This window comes from Dermacentor albipictus, chromosome 9 (genome assembly GCF_038994185.2).
Source record: "Dermacentor albipictus isolate Rhodes 1998 colony chromosome 9, USDA_Dalb.pri_finalv2, whole genome shotgun sequence".
Lineage (NCBI taxonomy): Eukaryota > Metazoa > Arthropoda > Arachnida > Ixodida > Ixodidae > Dermacentor > Dermacentor albipictus.
Genome location: NC_091829.1, coordinates 106,926,924 through 106,946,689, shown reverse-complemented (window position 1 = coordinate 106,946,689; position 19,766 = coordinate 106,926,924). Strand labels below are relative to the sequence as shown.

The 19,766-nt window shown below is 46.5% G+C and overlaps 1 protein-coding gene and 1 pseudogene across 4 annotated transcripts in view; one reads left to right on the top strand and one right to left on the bottom strand.

Moving 5' to 3' along the window:
* Positions 1–19,766, top strand: part of LOC135907185 (phospholipid-transporting ATPase ABCA3-like) — a 279,026-nt gene that overhangs the window by 12,747 nt on the left and 246,513 nt on the right. For all 4 annotated transcript variants that reach the window (XM_065438859.1, XM_065438861.1, XM_065438860.1 and 1 more), the window contains exon 2: positions 1,174–1,562. In XM_065438859.1, coding sequence (XP_065294931.1) covers positions 1,262–1,562 — 301 coding nt within the window. In that variant the 5' untranslated portion in view covers positions 1,174–1,261. The remainder of the gene's footprint in view (positions 1–1,173; positions 1,563–19,766) is intronic.
* On the bottom strand, positions 13,901–19,740 carry LOC135907204 (putative nuclease HARBI1; annotated as a pseudogene).

The following is a 19,766-nucleotide window of genomic DNA, read 5'->3' as shown; positions in this document are numbered from 1 at the left end:
CTCACAGAAGAGGCCGTAGATCTATAAGAAAGCTTGCCTTTGTGCATATCGTTCGCAGCCAGCATTTCCTCATAAACATCAGGTTTCATAAGCTGCAGTTGCCAGGAAGCGTAAAAAGAATTCAGGAATCTGAGTTCTATAGCGTTCAATTCTTAAAGGCCCATGCTTGACCGTCCTCCAAATTTTTGCTGTGAAACTGTATATGGCTAGGTTCTGACCAAAAGAGCATGCATCGACAGGCTCTGTGGAAAGTCGCGCCGACAGGGATAAGAGTGGGCCTATTCCGAAAATAGCGCAATAGCGGGCCGACCCACGGCAGAGGCAGTGCACCCACCATTGATATAGATAAAGTGAAAATAAGGGCATTAGGGTGGATTAAGGTGGGTTGACATGGATTCAGGCTCACTAGGGGCTATTATGGTGGATTAATGTGTATTAAGGAGGATTACAATTGATTACGATAGATTAATGCGGATGAATGTCGACTAATGTGGATTAAGGTGGATGGAGGCAGATTAAGCTGCATTAAAGAGAGCTATGGTGAATTATAGTCTATTAAAGTGGATGAAGGAGGATAAAAGTAGATTAGGGTGTATTACGGTGTATTCAGGACGATTAAGATTCATTAGGGTGCACTATGGTGGATTAAGGTCAACTAAGGTGGATGAAGGTGTATTAAGGCAGAATAATGAGGACTAGGGTAAATCATGGTAGATTAGAGCAGATTAGTATGAAATAGGGTGGACTAAGGCGTATTAAAGAGATTTATGGTTGATTGAGGCGCATTGAAGCTAATTAAAGTGGATAAAAAAGATTAAGGTGGATTACGATGTCAGTGCTGATGCCTCAAATATATATATATATAGTTTTTTTCCGCAGTTTTAGCTTTCATTTGACCTGCGCCTGCTGCTGAGCAACGGCCCAAGGGTCGCGAACACCGCCCGTCAGCATCTCTAATCTTAATCTTATGCAGCGGAGCTACATAAACTATGTTCTAAAAGAGACAGAATTCTACAAACTCCTAGCTGAAAAAGGAGCAAAAGGTTATCGTATTTGATTTGAAATTCGGTGCATCATATAATAACCCGAGCAGCCGTAAATATACATTCGAAACGTGACTATATACGCGCGTACCCTGGTAACTTGAACAGTCATTCAACCGCTTGCTTTCAGGACACCCTTGCCTGTGTCCTGGTCGGCATCTTTGTCGTCAGCACTGCCAGTGCCGGTCCTCAGTCACGCCCGGAACCGACGTTGTTCGATGTTAGGCAACGTGAAGACTTTTTTATGGCGCACGCTCTGCCTGCAGACCATGCATACCTACGGCCGCAACTTGGCAGGGCCGATAATATTCTCTGGTTACTTCTTTCTTATGGCGGCGTCTCAGCATAAACAGCCTGCGCCGCTCAGAAAGGATTCCGGTACGATAAATGTGAGCTTCGCTTTCATGCCACCCATGGTGTCGCACATTGTGTACGCGCCAAAGAGCGACTACAACGACAAGCTGATGCGTGCCGTGGCCGACGAGATCGCCAGCCGCTTGAAAGCGATGAAAATGGAACGTAAGTGGCATGGGCTTCTGTTCTCACCTTACTTAACAGGCGTTTATGTGGTAGCCTAAGCGGGACCTTTGCCTTTTACCAAAACCGCGGAGGAACGGAAAAGACAATGGTTGAGCGTGTTTGCCTGCGGCGCCGAGTAATCAGGCTGCAGGTACGTCCTCACTTGCGGGAATAAGCCCGCGTAAGGCGGCGCGATTATGTCGGCAGCGCTTGTAGTATCGTCTTCTCGTCTCGTGTCTTGTCTACGTTTTGCACGGTTAACGCGACAGCACAAACGCCAGCCTCTAAGTCTAGACCTAAATCCGAATCTCGTCTTATCCTCACCTAAACTAAGACTGGACTTCTCAGCCGCAGTAGTGCACTTGCAGGAACCAACAAGAATTAATTACAATCCAGACTTACTAAAGAGTGTTGGTACTTTTAGTACTTAGGCGCTAATTTTTGCCGCCAACAGGGAATGAGATGGGGAGCGGGCCGAACTCGGTGGCGATGTCCATATCACTTGGAACTAACCAATCGGCGGCCATCGCCTGATTTAAACATCGGGCAAGACAACGTGCTTTCCGTAAACGCTTCCCTGCATCGGGAACCAGAAGCCTGGACAGCGAGCCTGAAACTAAGCGTATTATAATTCAAGACTGAACAGAAGACGACAAATTTAACTTGATTCATCTAATAGGCGTGCGAAGAGCCCCATTGTATCGTAAATTTAATACAATAAAAAGGCGCGAACTTACATGGGCAGCTGTAAATGACGTTCTCAATTCGAAACACAGGATCCGCCGAAGTGTACAAGAAGGCAGAAAAAATGGCAAAATGTCAAGCAGCAGTTGAGGAAAGCGCTGCAGCGAGTGCGCGAGCACGACCGTCAAACTGGTGAGTATTAAGTTTACGAACTCCTTGAAGTAAAATAGTCGTGCGCTCAGAAGGCTACCAGTCTTGTAAATATTGAACATCTCAGAACTGTGGACGGTAATAGTAAATAGACGCAATATGTTTCTTTGCTTAAACAGTTACGCACAATAAAACACTCTCCCTAACTAACTACGTAGGCTACGACTTTGTGGCGATGCCTTTTCTCCGATTCTAATGCGTTCCGGCGCTTTTTGCGTTTGTGAGTGGCCGCGTTCGATGGCCGAGCGTCTCTTGACCACTAACGAACGCGAAAAGCAAATGGCAAGCATTCGCATCGCGAAAAGTCATCGCCACAAAATCGCGGCCCTAATATGAGTTGATTGCCAGATTCCGTGCAGCCGGTCCTATCATCGTGACTTCGTCATTCACGTCGCACGAGATCATGACCCGCTAATGGCGAAAAATGCGGCTTCGGCGCGTCGACCACCACCGCCGTAAATATGCAGGATCCCTTCGCAAGGCATGAGAAAGGGCAGTATGTCAATCTGTCACGCGCACGATGCTCTAGCACGACGCGCGGCACGAGAACAAAAAGATTGGCAATGCCTTATCTCGGCTATGCAAGGCAAGGCATAGCATGGTTAGCCTTAGTTAATCCTGATTGCAAAGTCGAAGTTAGTCTGGTTGTCTAGCTATGTTGAGGCGTTCAGCCAGTCGTTCGGCGCGCTGTCAGTCTGCTTCCAGGTTGATTGATTCGTTTCCTCTTCAACTCGTTCCGATGTCGATTCCAGGTCTCGTCCTGCTTATCGGAATTGTCGCCGTCCATATTGCCGCCTCAAATGGGGTTGCGGCGCACGCGAGCTCTCCTTTTCAATCCTCCGACATGCTATCAGGAATGTAGCGTAGCTGACGAAGCGAGCGGAGGCGAGCGCAACGACGAGGAACGTCTTGTGATGTCGTACCAAACGGCGGCGGTTGAAAAACGCGGCGCTGCGCAGCGGTGGAGCACCTGTGGCTCGATGCTGCTAGAGGCACATGCGCAGTAGTCACCAGGGGGCCAGTGAGAGAGGAATATCCGCGGCGAGGCAACACCCTCACAGTATTCTTCAGGCCTCTCCTGACCCTCCTTTCCACACGGGCTACATCAAACCATGTGTCCGGCTGCTCGACCGGCATGACCATTCCCACAAAAGACAGCACCAACTCCAAGGTCGACGCCGTCCATGTTCTCGCCTTCGCCACGCACGCGCGTGGAGCGCGCGCAGTGAACTTGAGTGCAGCCGGCGTCTCAACCGGCGTCTAGTTCAGTCGACTCGTTAGCAGCGTCAGTGGCGTAAGTCAGTGGCTGCCACCTCTTCGCCGTGCAATGGTCCTAATGCAATACAAGCTCCTGTCTTTGTAGACCAGTATTTCATTGTGTTTACCTGTGTTTACGTAAAGACAAACTCTGCAACGTCTACAATATCTTTTCCGTGTGGCTGCTCCTTTTGTTGAGTGCATACGGGTACTATCGTAGGAATGGCAAGTTCACCCAGAGTTCGTCGTTGTATGCCTGCCTTGTGTCGGCGAGTGTAAGCTCGTGAAATGTTGGCCGGGGTTGTGTTCTGCGGTGCCGTGGAAGCTATGACGATGGCCAAAAGGGGCGCTTTTCCTGTTTTCCAAGAGACGAAGCACTGAAGAAAGTGTGGTTGCGAGACATTTCACTGAAGGATTTCACACCTACAGCGCATTCGAGGGTAACGCACTGAAGCTTTGCTTCAGGGCTTTTTAAAGTTATGAGCTGTTGCTATTGTTATGGACTGTAGTTTCAAGAATGGAAAGTACCCTTCGTAGGCAGTTAGAGCATTAAAAGGTAAGTACGGACTGGTCAGCAGGCATTTCTTTCCGCGCATGAGCACTGGATTGTGCGTACATCTGTGCCCGAATTATAATATCTTTAGGGACGCTCGAATGAGCGTTATTCTCACATTTTAGCTCGTATACCTTGAGTATCATCTTTGGTATAAATTACGTCTCTTCTGCGTATTACACTTTTTGCCTGTTTGCGTGGGAAATGTGGAAAACGCCCCCACTATTAGGATGCTTTTTGCTTAGCGCTTTTGGCAATAGGCACTTTTGACGAATAGCCTTGCACCATTTCATTTTCTCACATAGATATGTGAGCTACACTTCCATGCAGATGACTTCATCATGACGTTGTCTCATCGAGATGTACAGACAGGAAGAACAATAGAGGTGAAGCATCATAGACTGCAGTTGAGGAAGGATGTTGTGCCTTCTCTGTTCCCCAACTGTCCAAAAGACTTTTCCTCAACGCCAGCAAGTAGTCAATCGGCAAACTCCAAAAAAGCAAGAAGAAAACACGCTGCTCAGCAGGAGGCTGTGAGAAGATCCCTTGAATCTACTGAAATTGAACAGAAAGAAACTGAGTTTCATCATACGAGGAACTGAAAGTGAAGCTGCTTGGAAGTTGCAACACAGCATTTTGGACTGTTTCTGTCGATGAACAGGCAGTTAGGTTTCTTCTCATTGAGAACGATCCTTCATGTAATGTGAAATGCGCCTTGATAGTTCTCCCATATCTATCACTTACCGTTTTCCTGAATGGAGTGGAGCTTCAGTCGCTTCCTTGGGGCAGCACTGTGCAAATTCAAGTACGTGACACCTGCAGTCTGTCCTTGTTGCTAGAGGAGATCGAGAAACTATTGCATGATATACCTGGCGTGACGAAAGAGTCGAAGAAAACTAAAGTATTGCACTTAGTGAGTTCACTTCTTGCGGACGTCATTGAGGACAGTAATACACCGGAAGAACACTGCTTTGTTGAAATTTCTGTGTGAGCAGAGAGAACTTCTTCTTTCGAAGCAGCATGTGTATAGCCCCGAACTATTGGCATTCGCAAGTATTATGAATTCAATTTATCCTCACGCCTATCACTTCACAAGAGCTGCATCACGAATGATTTTACCCCATCCTTCCGCACTCCTGCGTTTTCGCTCAAATCAAAAAGCTGGCCCTCTTCTAGAGCTGAACCCAAACGCGCTACCTTCCCTACATCCGAGCACGAGTGAAGTCAAAGCAAGGCCATAAAAACACCGTCACCCTGATGATTAATAAGATCCACATAAAACCATACTTCGAATACAAAAGAGGCACAATAGTAGGCTTGGTTCATTCCACAGAACCCGCCACCACAGCTCATGTGTTTATGGTACAGTCGCTCCTTTCTGCAAATGAGGACGTCATTCACATACTGCCTGTGAGCAAAATGAGTGCCGAAATTTTGCACGAGCGTGCCAAAAACGTAATCCTAAATGTTGAGAAAATTGGCCTTAATGTTATCACTGTAGTAAGAGACAACAATGCTCTTAACCGCAAGATGATGTCCTTATTTGCTGCAAGGCCTCAAATGAGCATTGTCTATCCCCATGCAACAGACAACGCTCGTCCTGTTTTCTTCGTTGTAGATCCTGTTCATTTGTTGAAACCCGTCAGGAAAAATTGGATCAACTATAAAAACCACGGAACATGTCTCCGTTTCCCAGAAGTGGACTTGAGTGGAATCATGCCTCAAGGGCGTCCTCGTATGAAAGCTGCTTCATTTGCAACTGTGCGGCAGCTTTATTCTGCAGAGAAATCATCGCTTGTGAAGGCTGCCTACAGGTTGAATGCGAAAGCCCTGCATCCAACCTCTGTGTAGCGGCAAAATTTAAAACTCGTCCTGGATGTCATGAATGAGTTCGTGTCAAATGCACCTAGAACACATGGTTCCGCGTTCAACATTGCTGAAGCTCCATCGACCGCTCTTTTCATTGACATTATCATCACGTGGTGGCAAACAATCAATTTTCAAAACCCTTGCAAAGGCCAGGGCCTTAGGGACAGCATGCAATATCCTGTAAGGTCTGTAGACGACCCACAGTTCACCTTCCGGAGTGCAGTTGTCGACGGGCTGGACGCTTGGACACGAAATGGCGCCAGCAGTGGCTCGCTGACGAAAGAGACGGACAGTGTTTTGCGACTGACGTGCTATTACTTGGTGGAACCCTCGCTGTACTGCTTGAAGGAACTTCACTTTAAGTACGTCTTGCTGGCTAAGTTCCAGACTGACGCTCTAGAAGACTGATTTGGCCGTTACCACCAACTAGCAGAAGCACAGTACCACATGTCTCTGCGTCAACTCTACGAATGTGAGAAAAAGCTTCGTCTTCAAAAATTTTTCTGGCATTTCCACGCGACGAAACACAGTTTGAAGGCGTCAGTGAAGATCTTGTGGGATGCAACTTTTCTGTAGCTGTCAGTGACGACGATATTGAACGCGCCCACTCCGATATGGATGCCATCGTTTACATTGCAGGAGAGGCTGCCCATGCTGCTTAAAAGAAGCTTTCATGTTCCATTTGCTTCGGCACACTGGTTATTTCAAACCGTGAGATTGAAGCGGAAAACATAGCCATGATAGCTAACCTATCAAGAGGAGGGCTGAAATTTCCGCAGCCATGCACAGTGCATATGGTACTGATGACTAAATTGGTTGCAGAGAAGTCTTTCGGAACCAACACGTAAGATTTTCTCTCCTGTGGTAATCAGCGTGGTGTTGTGAGTTCGCAACCGATTTCTCTCATGGAAGAACCAGACATTGAGACATGTGAGACTGGTCGTACTACACAAACGCTCTTGCGCTCGGTAGTTCGCGTCGCAACCAATGTAGTTTTAAACAACTTCTGCAAACTAAGGAATAAAAACGAGACTAGACAATGCGCAGCAGGAGGCCACAGCCCAGAAAGCAGCAACGCTGAAGCAAACGTAAACGCAACAGAAGTGGATGAAAGTTTCTTCTAACGCAATAAAAATGTTTTTGCGAACACTTCACTGCTGGTGTCTCATGGTTTCTTATTACAATGGTTGGACTGGCTACACAACGCTTCATTTGTGCACGCAAAGGCTACTTATATGGCGCGCCGTAATAGCATTTGGCGCCATTAACACATATGGTTCAACTCTGTTATCTCAAAATTACTGCGAGTGCACACCATTGTATCTGAATGCAAAATTGTTAAAAGAGAAAGCAGGATATTTTCTGCAAGCTTCCAGAATGCGCAATATGTTACTGTCGCAAAGCATGTGAAAATGTTTGAAGTAGTACGGGAAAACACTTGATTAGGAGCTCAAAGCGGGAATATTTTTCAGTATATAATGTGTCTTGTAATAAGGAAACCACTTATAAATAAAGCAGATAAAACAGTATTAGGCTTGCGCAAACAACTCCATTTCCTTTTTGCGGTAACCACGAAAGAAAAATGAACAAATCACTGTGTAAGACAGTTTGGAACTTTTTGGCAGCTAAGTGCGACAGTACCCTAAATGCAGTGCAAACTGGCGCAACGCTTTGAAATCGCGGAGCGCAGCGCCGGCACAGTCACTTGGCGCGACGTCATGCGACCAGAGGAGAGGCCTTGGAAAATATTGACGGGGTGTTGGGCGAGGCGCGCGTTGTTACGTCATGTGCCTCCTCGAAGCAGCGCCACGGTGAAATGGCAATTTCGCAGCCTGTAACGCTTTCGCTTTAAAAAGGGAATGACACTAGAAACGTGATCCTACCAGTGAGAAATATGGTTGCTATCATTGCGCGCTGCCTTTAGCTTTGCCGTTTCATATTCAAATGCTTAATTTACATGCGGATAGGCAGCAATATATACATACGGCAACTTGCTTGTGTTCCATTCGCCGTGCTCTGTAAGCACACTTCTAGCAACTTCTGTACTTGCACAACATTGCAGATATGAACCTGCCCATACAAAAAATACACATTTGCACTACAAAGAAAAGGGAACGTTTATTTTGCACAGAAGCAAGAGCATCAAGCAATCCGTGCTGAACACGTAATTCAGAAGAAAGATTGAAAAACGGTAATAAAATAGAATGGCTGCACAAACAACATGCGAGATCTCATAATCCCAAGATAATTAGCAACATTTACAATTTTGATATGGCAGGCACGTACCATACAGATACAACATGGCACACTGTGCGCACTAGTCACAGTCAATAAGGAATTGACTTTTTGTGATACCGCTACAACTGCATACAAATAATACGTTGTTGCAAAAGGCGCGTTAATGTGCGTGCTCTAACAAAATCCCACTAGTACTTCGTGATGCAAACAGATCTTAGTCACTATGTACAACGTTTCCTTGTGGGTGCAGGGGTGATCAGTGTCTGGAATTTTTGCAGGTGCAGGCCGAAATGACCATGGCATACCCAGCCCTGCTGGACGCCGCCAGAGACGTCATCGGGCTTGAAAATCCCATGCTTGGGTGCCTATCAGGCGGCATAGACGTGAACGAGTGAGTACTGAGCAGCAACGGACATGGTGCTTCCTTTATAAGCCCTGTTGCGCATGAAATTTTAACAATCGCTATAGCAGTCTTCATAATTGCAAATATACTATGTAACGTCTACATAAAATTTTCGAAACTCAAAGAGGCAGATCTAGAAGCACAGTCTGTATAAAGTGTGCAGGCCACTGCTTGTGTTGCTGGTCCGTTCAAATTGTGATCCCGCCACTCAAATTTCCACACCCAGTAGAAGTGGTGTCATCCTGATCACAATGATGCCCGCAGATCTCAAACCAAAAATCTCGTATTAAGTTATATGTTCCCCCTATACGTTCACACATGCCACCTGTATATTCTTATGAGCAACGTATGGAAGCATATTTGCTGCGTGTAGAACTAAACGAACCTGGTTTCCATTCTTCGTGTCTTAATTGTAATTCATGCGTGCCTTGTATGTGCTTGAGTATTGCCATCTGTAGCCCCAAGTGTATGACATTCAATGGGCAGGCCCAAGTAATAACATCATACACCAGTGTTAGAAACAACTCACGTTTATACAATGTAAAAAATTCAAAAATGTTGCTAAACATGACCAGTAAAACCCATGTTTTATCTGCACAGCGGCCTCCCAGGCGAACAGCAGCCGATGTCATGCGATGGGGCTGCATCTGGGCCATCTGGACAACAAGCCATAAATAGTAACTCAACAGAGTACTACGCAGATTTCACGGAATGCATTCCTCATGATGCTCCTGGTGCTGTCGAAGAGAGCGAATTTTATGACCATTAAGTACCTGGTGACAAACTGGGCCCTGTTCCCACTGCTGTTGATGTGCCAAGGAGTCGATTTTTCTTAGACAGAATACACTCAGAGAGTGCAGCCAGACATCCACGACAGCAGCTGATGACGCTGTTTCCATTGACAGCAGTCATGAGCAACAAGACCTGAACGAGCCTGTGCCTATCAGCCAGAACACTCAGCAGCAGCACACGGGCAGCCGTCAGCAGCAGCAACACGGCAACCGTTGCCACGAAACGTTCTACTGCACGCCTATCAAAGCCAATGCAGCCGGCTCTTGACTTACAGAAGGGGATCCAGCTTAATCGGCAGAATGTTGAGCAGGAGGCAGCTGCCCCACAGGAGGAGAAAAAAGGCAGCTGAAACAGTACAAGCAACCGCACAGGCTGCAGCAGAGGCAGTAAGGAAAATAGAACATGCAGATGAACGTTTCATTAACTTGAATGATGCAGTCGTCTCAACAATAACAAAATTGAGCTGCTTGGCTGATACATTTATTTCCTTGAAACGTGTTCAAACGGAACGTGCTAAATTCGATTTAGAGATGAGCCAAGCAGCGCCAGAGCTCGCCAAATTCGCATTGAATGAATCAGTGGGCTATGAAAACTGAGCTAAGCACCTTTGAGGTGTTAAGCTGTACACTGTGTTTTTTTTAGATACGTCTTCTGTAATTTCATTACATAAGTTTGCACTGCGCATTTAGAGCAGTGTGTGTGGCGTGCGTTTGACTGTCAGTGAATGTTTGACAGGAGTACAACAGAATTGCCTGCAACGGGAATACCAGCTTGGTTGGCTCAGCAGAAGGCAGCCATGAAAGATACTTCCTTCAAACATGCGGAGTGAGCTGGTGGAGCAGCATGCATCAATAATAGCATATATATAATGACATCCCTGGCGTGAATGAAATTATTTTCCTACCAAATACACAACCGTCACACTGATATTGCAGTCTTGTTAACTGTGAACACAAGAAGTACGAAGGCAAAAAAATTATCTGAAAGTTTTTTTTTAGAATACCACATGGACATTTAAAAATCAACAGACTTAATACGTGCAACTTCCAGGAAAACGAAACAGTCATGTTAATTACCAATATTTGTTACGCCCGTACTTTGCTCACAGTTATGTGTACCGCTTTTTTTTTCCCTGCCGTGATGGAACTTTAGAAAGTGACACAAAGCTTTGTGGCAAATTGCAGTGATGTTTGTGAATTTCAAATATTGTTAAACATGTATTTTTGTGCCTCCGCTGCCGCTTGATGCACCTGTATATATTGGCTGCCTGTATTTAAAGCCCTTCCTGTAAGAGCCCTCAAAAGAGGGTTGACAGTATGAATAAATAAATAGATAAGTAAATAATAAATAAATGATGCATTGCGACTATGAAAGGCACTCATTAAAATGCATGCTGTTTTTCATTGCTGCCATTTTGTCTAGCTCGACAGTATATGATGCGTTATAGCGCATTGGTCATATTACCTTTTGCAAGCACTTCTCCTATATATAAGTGCAAACTTTAACTTCTAGATTTTACAGACACGGACAACTAGGCATCAACCACTTAAAGGGACCCTGAAACGCTTTTGACGATTTTCTACAAACGTACTGAGTCGTTAGAGTAGGTCCTTCTGATCATTAATTGACACATCTAAGTGCTCTGCGTAAAGCGTGTAATTTATTATAAGGTTTTAAAAATGCACATCGCTGCCGATCGCAGCGCACTGCTCGGCGGAATTTTAAGCCGCCCCTACCCATATGACCGAAATCACCCATATGACGTCAGTGGGGCGAGCTATCCGATTGGCTGACCAGGGCGCGTGATCGATAATTTTTCCAACTTTATGGTGAACAAATGTTGTCCGTAATAGTTGGAATGCTATTTAATTTGTATCTATAAAAGAAAGGAAGAGAAAGCGAATGGACAAGAACAATTTCTCACTACACCTAATTAAGTACTTCCGGAACACAGCAAGCGTCGTCTGCCTATGCTACAACGTGCTCCATTTTGACGAGAGCTCCGCGGTCAGAGTTGGTCTCAGTCTTTTCGCGAGCACTATGATTCGACTTTGTTGCCTTGTGGACTGCAAACGTAGCGACTGGCAATATGTCAAGCTGCGACATCGTGTCCCTCTGCAGGGCAGCGTACGAGCTAACTGGCTGCTGCGCATCGGACTGTCGCTATCCGATCGGCGCCAGGATTTGCACGTTTGTGGCCGTCACTTTACACCGGAAGATTACTAACGCACTAGCGTTTCGCGAGTCCCGTATTAGGGCAAACGTATAGCCCAAGGGGACAGGGTCTGGCCGCTTGACTGTGCCGTAACGGGATGAGCCGAGATGAGCAGAAGGGCAAAGGTGAATGGTCTGCACGGTGCAGCCACCTGGTGGCATAGAGCTCAACCATGCACAGTAGCAGCAACGAAGCGTATTCTTTTTTGCTGCTGAAGCGTATTTTTCGCAGGAGTGTAATCATCAACACGTTGTTTTTATAAATCTTTAAAATGTTTTACACTTGGTTAGAGCAATATTAGCGCTTTGTTTGGCTGGTTAAACGCTGCGCCAACAAGTGTCTGGACATTGCAGACCGATCAGGCCACTCACGTACGTCTGCGCCAAAGTTCCTTCATCAGCTTGAGTTTATGCCTCCAGTCATTTGCCAATATGACCAGCTTGCCTGTGGCTAACGGAATACCAGACACGTTCGGCGCTACGACAGAATGCTCACAACGCACGCTGCTTCGATAGCTCTCGCCTGGAGTCGACAGCCAAGCGCCTAGCGGAGAGGTTTCGCGCGGGCGGGGGCGGGCTTCAAAACAACCGGAAGTGGAGGATGTGACGTCGCATCGTGACGCAGGATCAGTGAAGGCGGAGCTTAGCCCCACTCGCTCGGCGAACGAGCTGAGGAGGAAAAGCATGGCTGGGGAGGAGGGTAACTTCTAATCGCTTGTAGCTCCATTAATACGTAACGCTTCACTTAAATTGTGGTGCGAATGTTCTACTTAAGTTGTACCCTACGCGTCTAGAAAATTTGTCCGAACCGTTTCAGGGGCCACCCTTTAAACAAGGTATGACAATCAACAAATTCTTCATCGTCTGTTCAAACTGTTCATGCCTGTTCAAACTGTTCATGTCTTGTGCTAAGCCTTCTGTTGTGGTAGTGCATGTTTAGCGTACAATATGTTTCTGCGTTTGCAACAATGCCACGGTTTTTTGTTTTGATCATGTGTGCCAGTGTGGGTTCATCAAATTGAAGCATTTATGGCCCATTTCTCCTTTATGCTACAAGGAATACTTAAATGCACAGATGCCCAATTTTCACGCTTGTAGAACAGTCAATTCTGCTTGCTGATATTGTCGAATGCTTCCAGTTTGCGCGCAACGTGCTTTCAGTTTTTTTAGATTTTAATAAGCGCACATACATTATCTGTAACGTAATTTTTGTACCCACCCCCAAAACAATTGCTTGTGTTCTCGCATTGTTTGATATCTTGAGTCGTATGTGTACAGCGTCAAAACATATATGTCAAATTGTAACCGCATAGACCTTTGAATCTCACGAAGTGTATTTGTGTTGAGGCAAGTTGTAACTACGGTAAGAGGGCTAAGGCCTTGTGAGGCGTTCCCAAGCCTTTAGTTTTACGTCACCTGCAAATGAAAGCTTTGCCACGTTGTGATACAAAATTTTGGGCTGACCTAGGGATGTGTTTGCTATAACATTTTTGATAGGCATAAGAACAACACTACAAGCGTTGCATGAAGCAAAGTGCATAGCCGAACTAGGTTTCCTATTGCAAATGCGCATTTCCTGTTGTGCTGTGCATTCTGGATGTTTTAATTTACTTATTATTCACACAATTTCCATCATGCTAGTCATGCCTCTGTGTTGTTATTGTAATATCGATAAGCTTGAGTTTTGGCACTCTACATGCAATGTGTTTGAAGGTAATGCAGAATGCGCAATCACTAGTTCACTTATACAATAACACACTTCTCTGCTGCCATTGTAGTGTCATGCTCCTAATGGATTAAACCGCGAAGACAATAAATTATATGTGAGGACTGTTACGAGACAGTGACATTTCATTTCGTACAACAAAGGCAAGAATCATACATGACATGCCATCACTATTTCCAGTGCATTGAATGTCCTACAACTGGACTGCACCAGTTGGGACTCAGGAATCTGTGCTTCCTGATTATTCGCAGCTGCAAGGATAACAGGACTGCACATGTGATTTAACAGTGCCTCTTAGCCTAGATGGTAGTGCTGTCCAATTGGCGCGGTAATTTAACTTTAACATTCTCACCACTCATTTTCCATCGAGATTCCAATGCATGCAGTTGTACCTACAGAGAGTGAAATGCTGTTTTACCAGGGCACGGCGGATGGCATTTGCCATCCTCGGTTCCAGAGTTTGGCACAGCCCCAACCTCTGGAGGCAGCTGGCATGCTTCGTCACTGCGGCGTGTAAAGCGTTTGGCCTCATTGTGTGGCATCCAGCATGCAACAATGATGGCTGGGCACCGGTCTGCAGCCATGCGCAGGTCTACATGCGGGCAATGAAACCGCCGCTTCAGCTGCCGTATGGGCCTGTAAGAGTAGTTGATGCCTTTTAGGCAATGCTCTTGTAAAACTGCTAATCTTGTGACGTGTATCGCAATACTACACTATACCGAATGCCACAGTCATTTCATTCAAGCCCTGTGAGGTACATGAAGTGTAATTATCTGTCAAGCAGGTAACGGTATAGCAAGTGATATTTTAGCTCTTATATATAAGGGCAGCGAATGAAACCAGCATGAGAGTTCATGTGGCTAATTGGCCAGGCTCGAGCCGATACACTGCAGGCAGCACAGACAGGATGGAACAGGTGAAAAAACACGCGGAAAGTGTTCACTCGTTTGCGTTCACCTGTATCATTCTTCGTAGCTTGCCCTGAGCCAGCACGAGTCCAGCGCTGGTATGAAAATGTACAGGAAAGAGGAGAGACGCAACCTCAGTTCCAAGTGCACAGTTTTCAATGGAAATGAAAACGTTCACACATGCGAAAAGCCTACGTGAATGCTCTGGGCTATAAGCTTACGCTGTACACAATTCATCCGCACTTTATCATGTGAATAAGCAAGTGACTGAAGAAAGACTTCATAAAATGGGGCACCACTGCAAAACATCGATTTGAAATTGGCTTCTGCTATCGCACGTTCACTCAATGATAAACCACCAACCACTCAACATGAATAAGGATAACACAACTTCAGGCATAACTGTAACACGTGGGCAAATAAACCATGTAAAACACATTTCCTGCATGCATTTTTTTTAGTCAATCTTGTAAATGCGCTCGTACCATTGCATGGTAATGACATGACGATGTTGTGATAAAATGGTTAGCAGTGTCTGGTTGCGTGCTTCATTTCACTTCTGCTAGCTGTGCACTGGGAGAAACAAAATTGACTGGTGAGACAATTCTCGTATGCTGAATGCACGCTGACGTACCTTTCGACCACTACCCTTGTTGTGCCATGCGCTGCATTATAGCACATCTTCCCTGCAGTGTCTGGTGTGCTGAATGGGGTCATTAGCCATGGCTTACATGGGTATCCACTGTCCCCCAACTAAAGGCCCGTGTCCGCGCCCCTGTCGAAGTGTTTCGCGAGGCTGCTGTTGGCGAACATCCACGCGGCGTAGCTTCCACCTGGCCATTTTGCGACGACGTCAATAATCCGGCAGTTGGCGTCCACGACGGGCTGAACGTTGATAGAATGGTAAAAATGCCAGTTGACATACGCCTCCTCGTTCTGCTCTGGTGCCTAGATCCTTATGTGCGTGCCGACTATCGCACCCACACCGTAGGGGACAACGCCCAGGCCGTAGAAGTTGGTCTGCCGCTCAGCCAGCTTGTTCGGTGAGGGCCAGCTGGCAAATTGAGGACCACAAACAACTTTAGTTGCATTGCAATGTCATGCGGGATTACACTCGTGCACCTCAGGACACATCCGAGCCTTCCTACACGCAGTGCTGTACATACGGATCTAGGGCGCACAGCCTGATAGCCCCGCAGGTGAAAGGTAAGCGCTTGCCGGGATCACGACAATTTGCGTAGTGGATGTCAAAAACGTGATTTTCTCAACCGCGTCTCGCGACCGCTCCATTTACGATTGTATGCAGACACGGAACAATATTTTTGTTTCATCGTTTCTCTGCATTGTGCACTGCTTGTTTTCTTGCAGTCAAAATTGACAAATGCTATCCAGCGCATTTTTCGTACTTTTGTGCGCCGTATGTTCCTTGCGAAAGCTCCTGCTGGCAAGGAACCACTAAGGCAGCGGCTACATATGGTGCCGTACTAAATTAGAGCGGGGGATGTGTGCAACAACCGAAATAAAGCAATGAAAATCACGAAGCGATAAATTTAGGCTCACGGTATCCAAGTTGACCAGTGGCGGACGAGAGCAAGAACAAGTCGCCGAACGACTGGCCATCAATTCGTGCATGTTCATGGTGCCACCGGCCGTGATCGAAAAGACCACCGTTAGCGAAGAACTCGAAGCGAGCACCAATTGTTGCTCAACGCTCAACGCGTGGCTCCGGGGAGTCGGAGGGCGGAGATTGTCGCGCAGGAGCTCGGCGAGGTGCGCGATGCCAACGTGACAAAACGAGAAACGCCTCTGAAGCTCGTCTTAGTCGAACACTTCGAAGAGGTTCGTGCGATCCTGAAACACAAACGTTCACGGCGCATTGGGACCTCGGCAACCAGTTAGAGTCGAGCCAGCAGCACGGTAGTCATGTTGGTGCATCGCAATAAAAATTGGAACCAGCCTGCGTACGGGCAGACTACGTTGCAAACTTACTTTCCAAGCTTGTCCTAATCTAGCGGGCTGGCTCATGGTTAAGTGCAAGCGACTTAACGCCCAGGGAAGCTTAAGACTCCATGAAGACTGAAATTCCTGTGTAGACGGGAATAAGACTGGAGTAAAGAGTTTCCTGCAAGTGGGCCCTGTGAAAACCAACAAGCCCAAGCTGTTTTTCTAGTTAATGCTTCCCGCGAAAGCGACTTTTGAGGCGCGCGTTCTTACGCGCGCGGCCTTTGCGCGTGCTTATTTCCGCAATGAGGCCGTACCTTAAGAGGAAAGAAACAAGTACACCATACCTGCGCTGGCTTACGACTAAAAGTGCATTAGCTCCGATAAACTGGTGTATCAACTAAAGCAATCAAGTTTCAGTGGCGAGTTAGCACTCGTGCCGTATCGCCCTCTGGCTGATTTATCCCCGCCGCAATTAAAGAGGAACCGGACCGAATCGCCCGGCCTGCTTCGCAGAGCCTAAGGTCACGGGAAAGCTCAAGGATACCGGGTTCAAATCCGAAAACTTCAGAGCAGCACTGTTCTCCTGTTTTTGCGATCAGCTGTACATTGGCACACACACACATCCAAGAGCGTGTACGTACGTACGTACGTACGTACATACATACATACATACATACATACATACATACATACATACATACATACATACATACATACATACATACATACATACATACATACATACATACATACATTTGTAAATCTTGCTGCTGAGGCAGTTAGTTCATACATAGCTCGTGTGCAAAAGACGCGCAACTAGCAAGGTGGACGAGAAAGAAAACGGCATCACTCGCGACTAACTGTATTCACAGGATAACTGCGTAGGATCAAGCAATTGCGAACGTGCGCAAGCCACATCGCGTTAAACACCCATCCAATTACACGCAGACAAGAGGATTCCCCTAAATTTTCTAATTAAGTAGACTGAAAAAGATTCGCATTCGCCGCCAAGCAGAGCCACAGATGCTCTTAAGTTAGCGCACAGGCTTAAGAACGTGGCTGGCAAGTCCACGGCACCTATGATTTACTTCACTGATACACAAATACAATACACGACAGTAGGAGTGCTGGAATCTGCCACCAAACCGTACCAATCACGGAGAGGATATGCTCCAAAGTGCAGGGTCAAAAGTATTAAATTACTTTTATGATAATCATAGCGTGTTAGAAAATCGGACTGCACTAGGAATTAAGCATGCTTTTAAAACGAGATGCTTTGTGTCGTGGTTCACGATCTACTTCTTGTAACGGAGGTGACGTCCGCTCGAACGCGCAAAATATGTTCTCTTGACAGGTATAGTGCCGCCTTCTAGGAGCGGTGAAGCGAAGTACAGAATCATGGCACAAAAGTGCGCCAACAGTACGCGCTTCGGTAGTCTAGCGCAGCGGAGGCTACTACGTGGTATAGCCTGGTGTTGTCGTTGGAGGCCTTTGGCTGAGGTTACGATGAAATTTATACTTGAATGTTCTTGTGGCCTGTGTTTTTTTTCTTTTACATCGGTAAAACGCATTCGAGTACACATGGTTGCGAAAAAAGAAAGCAGCATATCCCTAACGTGCCCAAAAACGCGGCTGCGAAGGCCTCAGTTGCTCGCTCGGTTTTTGCCTTTCTTTCGCGCAATGTGCGGTTGCTTGAAATGCTATAATATCACGATCGTCACATTCGGCTGCACGAAAACATGTTCAATCTTTCGTCACAGAGCTGGTGCCCCATGAAGCTGTCGCGTGCATGGATATGCAAGGTATTTTGTGCTCTCTATTGACTAAAGTGGATACATGATAAAGCGCCTGCAACTGGCAGCACACGCAACATAAAATGAAACGCTTCTAAAGCGTATGCACACCGCATTTACCCACTATTGGTTATGTTGTTGAGTGTGTGCATTGACGGCGTGAAATGCTGCCCGTACCTGCCCCTTATACTGCATTACGTACATACGTATGCGCTAGAGCTTTGCCTACGAATGTGTGATGCATGCAAAAACATAGAAAATGATTTTATTGTACTCATATTGATCATTGCACGGCTAGAGCATATGACTACCGAGATTACAAAGCAGGTTGGAAATGCAGCACCATCTATGGGGGTAGCACGCTGTACAAATATTATATGCGGCCTTAAATAAAAATTGCATAACGTACTCGTTGATGTCTAGGCCGTTTCATTGTGCCTCAAGCCCTCAAAAGCGCGTATAATTACATAGCTTGGCCAACTACACGATGTCGCAACTGTAGAGAAGCGACGAAGCTGCAGCTACGTTGAAGCAGACGGTGCCACATGGTTCGCTCGTGAAATTTCCGTGGTATATTTCTGTCTTCTGAAATGTGATTGTAAAAAAGAACATCCGCTTACGGTCATTCGAATAGAAGATTGCTGCTGCGCTTTTCGAACCAGCCATCACAGGCGACTTACAGCCGCTAACGCGCTCTGGCCCGCGCAGCTACCGCAGTCTCCTCGCCATCATCATCACCATCACAACAAAAGCGTGACGACCGTCTACGAGCAGTGGGCTAGAAAGAAGCAGTGAAAGCAAGCGAATGAAAGGCCCATCCTGCATTATCTACCAGATAAATATTCTCTCTGGGAATATGTGACCTCGCTCACAGATTAATTGGTTTCACTGCATTTCCTTTTCGGTGGTCAGCTGAGCAACCTATAAAGACGGCGCTATGATCTTGTGTCGTCTCGTTTATGTTTGCACAGCTGTTATGCGAGGGTTCGAATGCAATTGGCTGTTCTGCCCAATGTAAAATAAAGGAAACCTAAGGTGGAAATCTGCCTTTCATCAGCATGCTACAGCTCTCCTACATAGTCTTCGTATCATTCACAATGGTTGTCTCGCTTTTTTGTAGGTTGTAAAACTGTTGAGAAATAAAACAATCCAATTTATCTAGGTACGTTCTCTGGAGCACCACAATCGTTCCCGTTTGTTTATTGATGCGAAAACTTCAACTAGCCCATTGAGCAATAAAGGTGGCGTCTGTGGTGCCGAAACAGCCCATAAATTTCCATTTGATGCGATGCCATGTCGCGAGCGCACCTCCACAGAGTTCCCTTCGGCTGCGACTCTAGGACGCGAGTGCACCTCGACGGAGCAGAGCGGCCGAGCGGGAACTGCTGCCGCGTTGGCGCGCCAGTAAGAGGGCACCGCCGTGATGCGGCGTCAACGTGGTTCTTGCTATCGCAAACCAGTGTTATCCACACGTTCGTTGCGTGCACTTGGCTTTTGTAACTGCACCTGTGTCAGGCGCAATGAAACCGCGCCAAGCCTCTTAACGCACTCGCTTCCCGCGAGCAGTTCATAACTCGCAACATTCATTTGCGGTAAATTGGATATGGATGTTT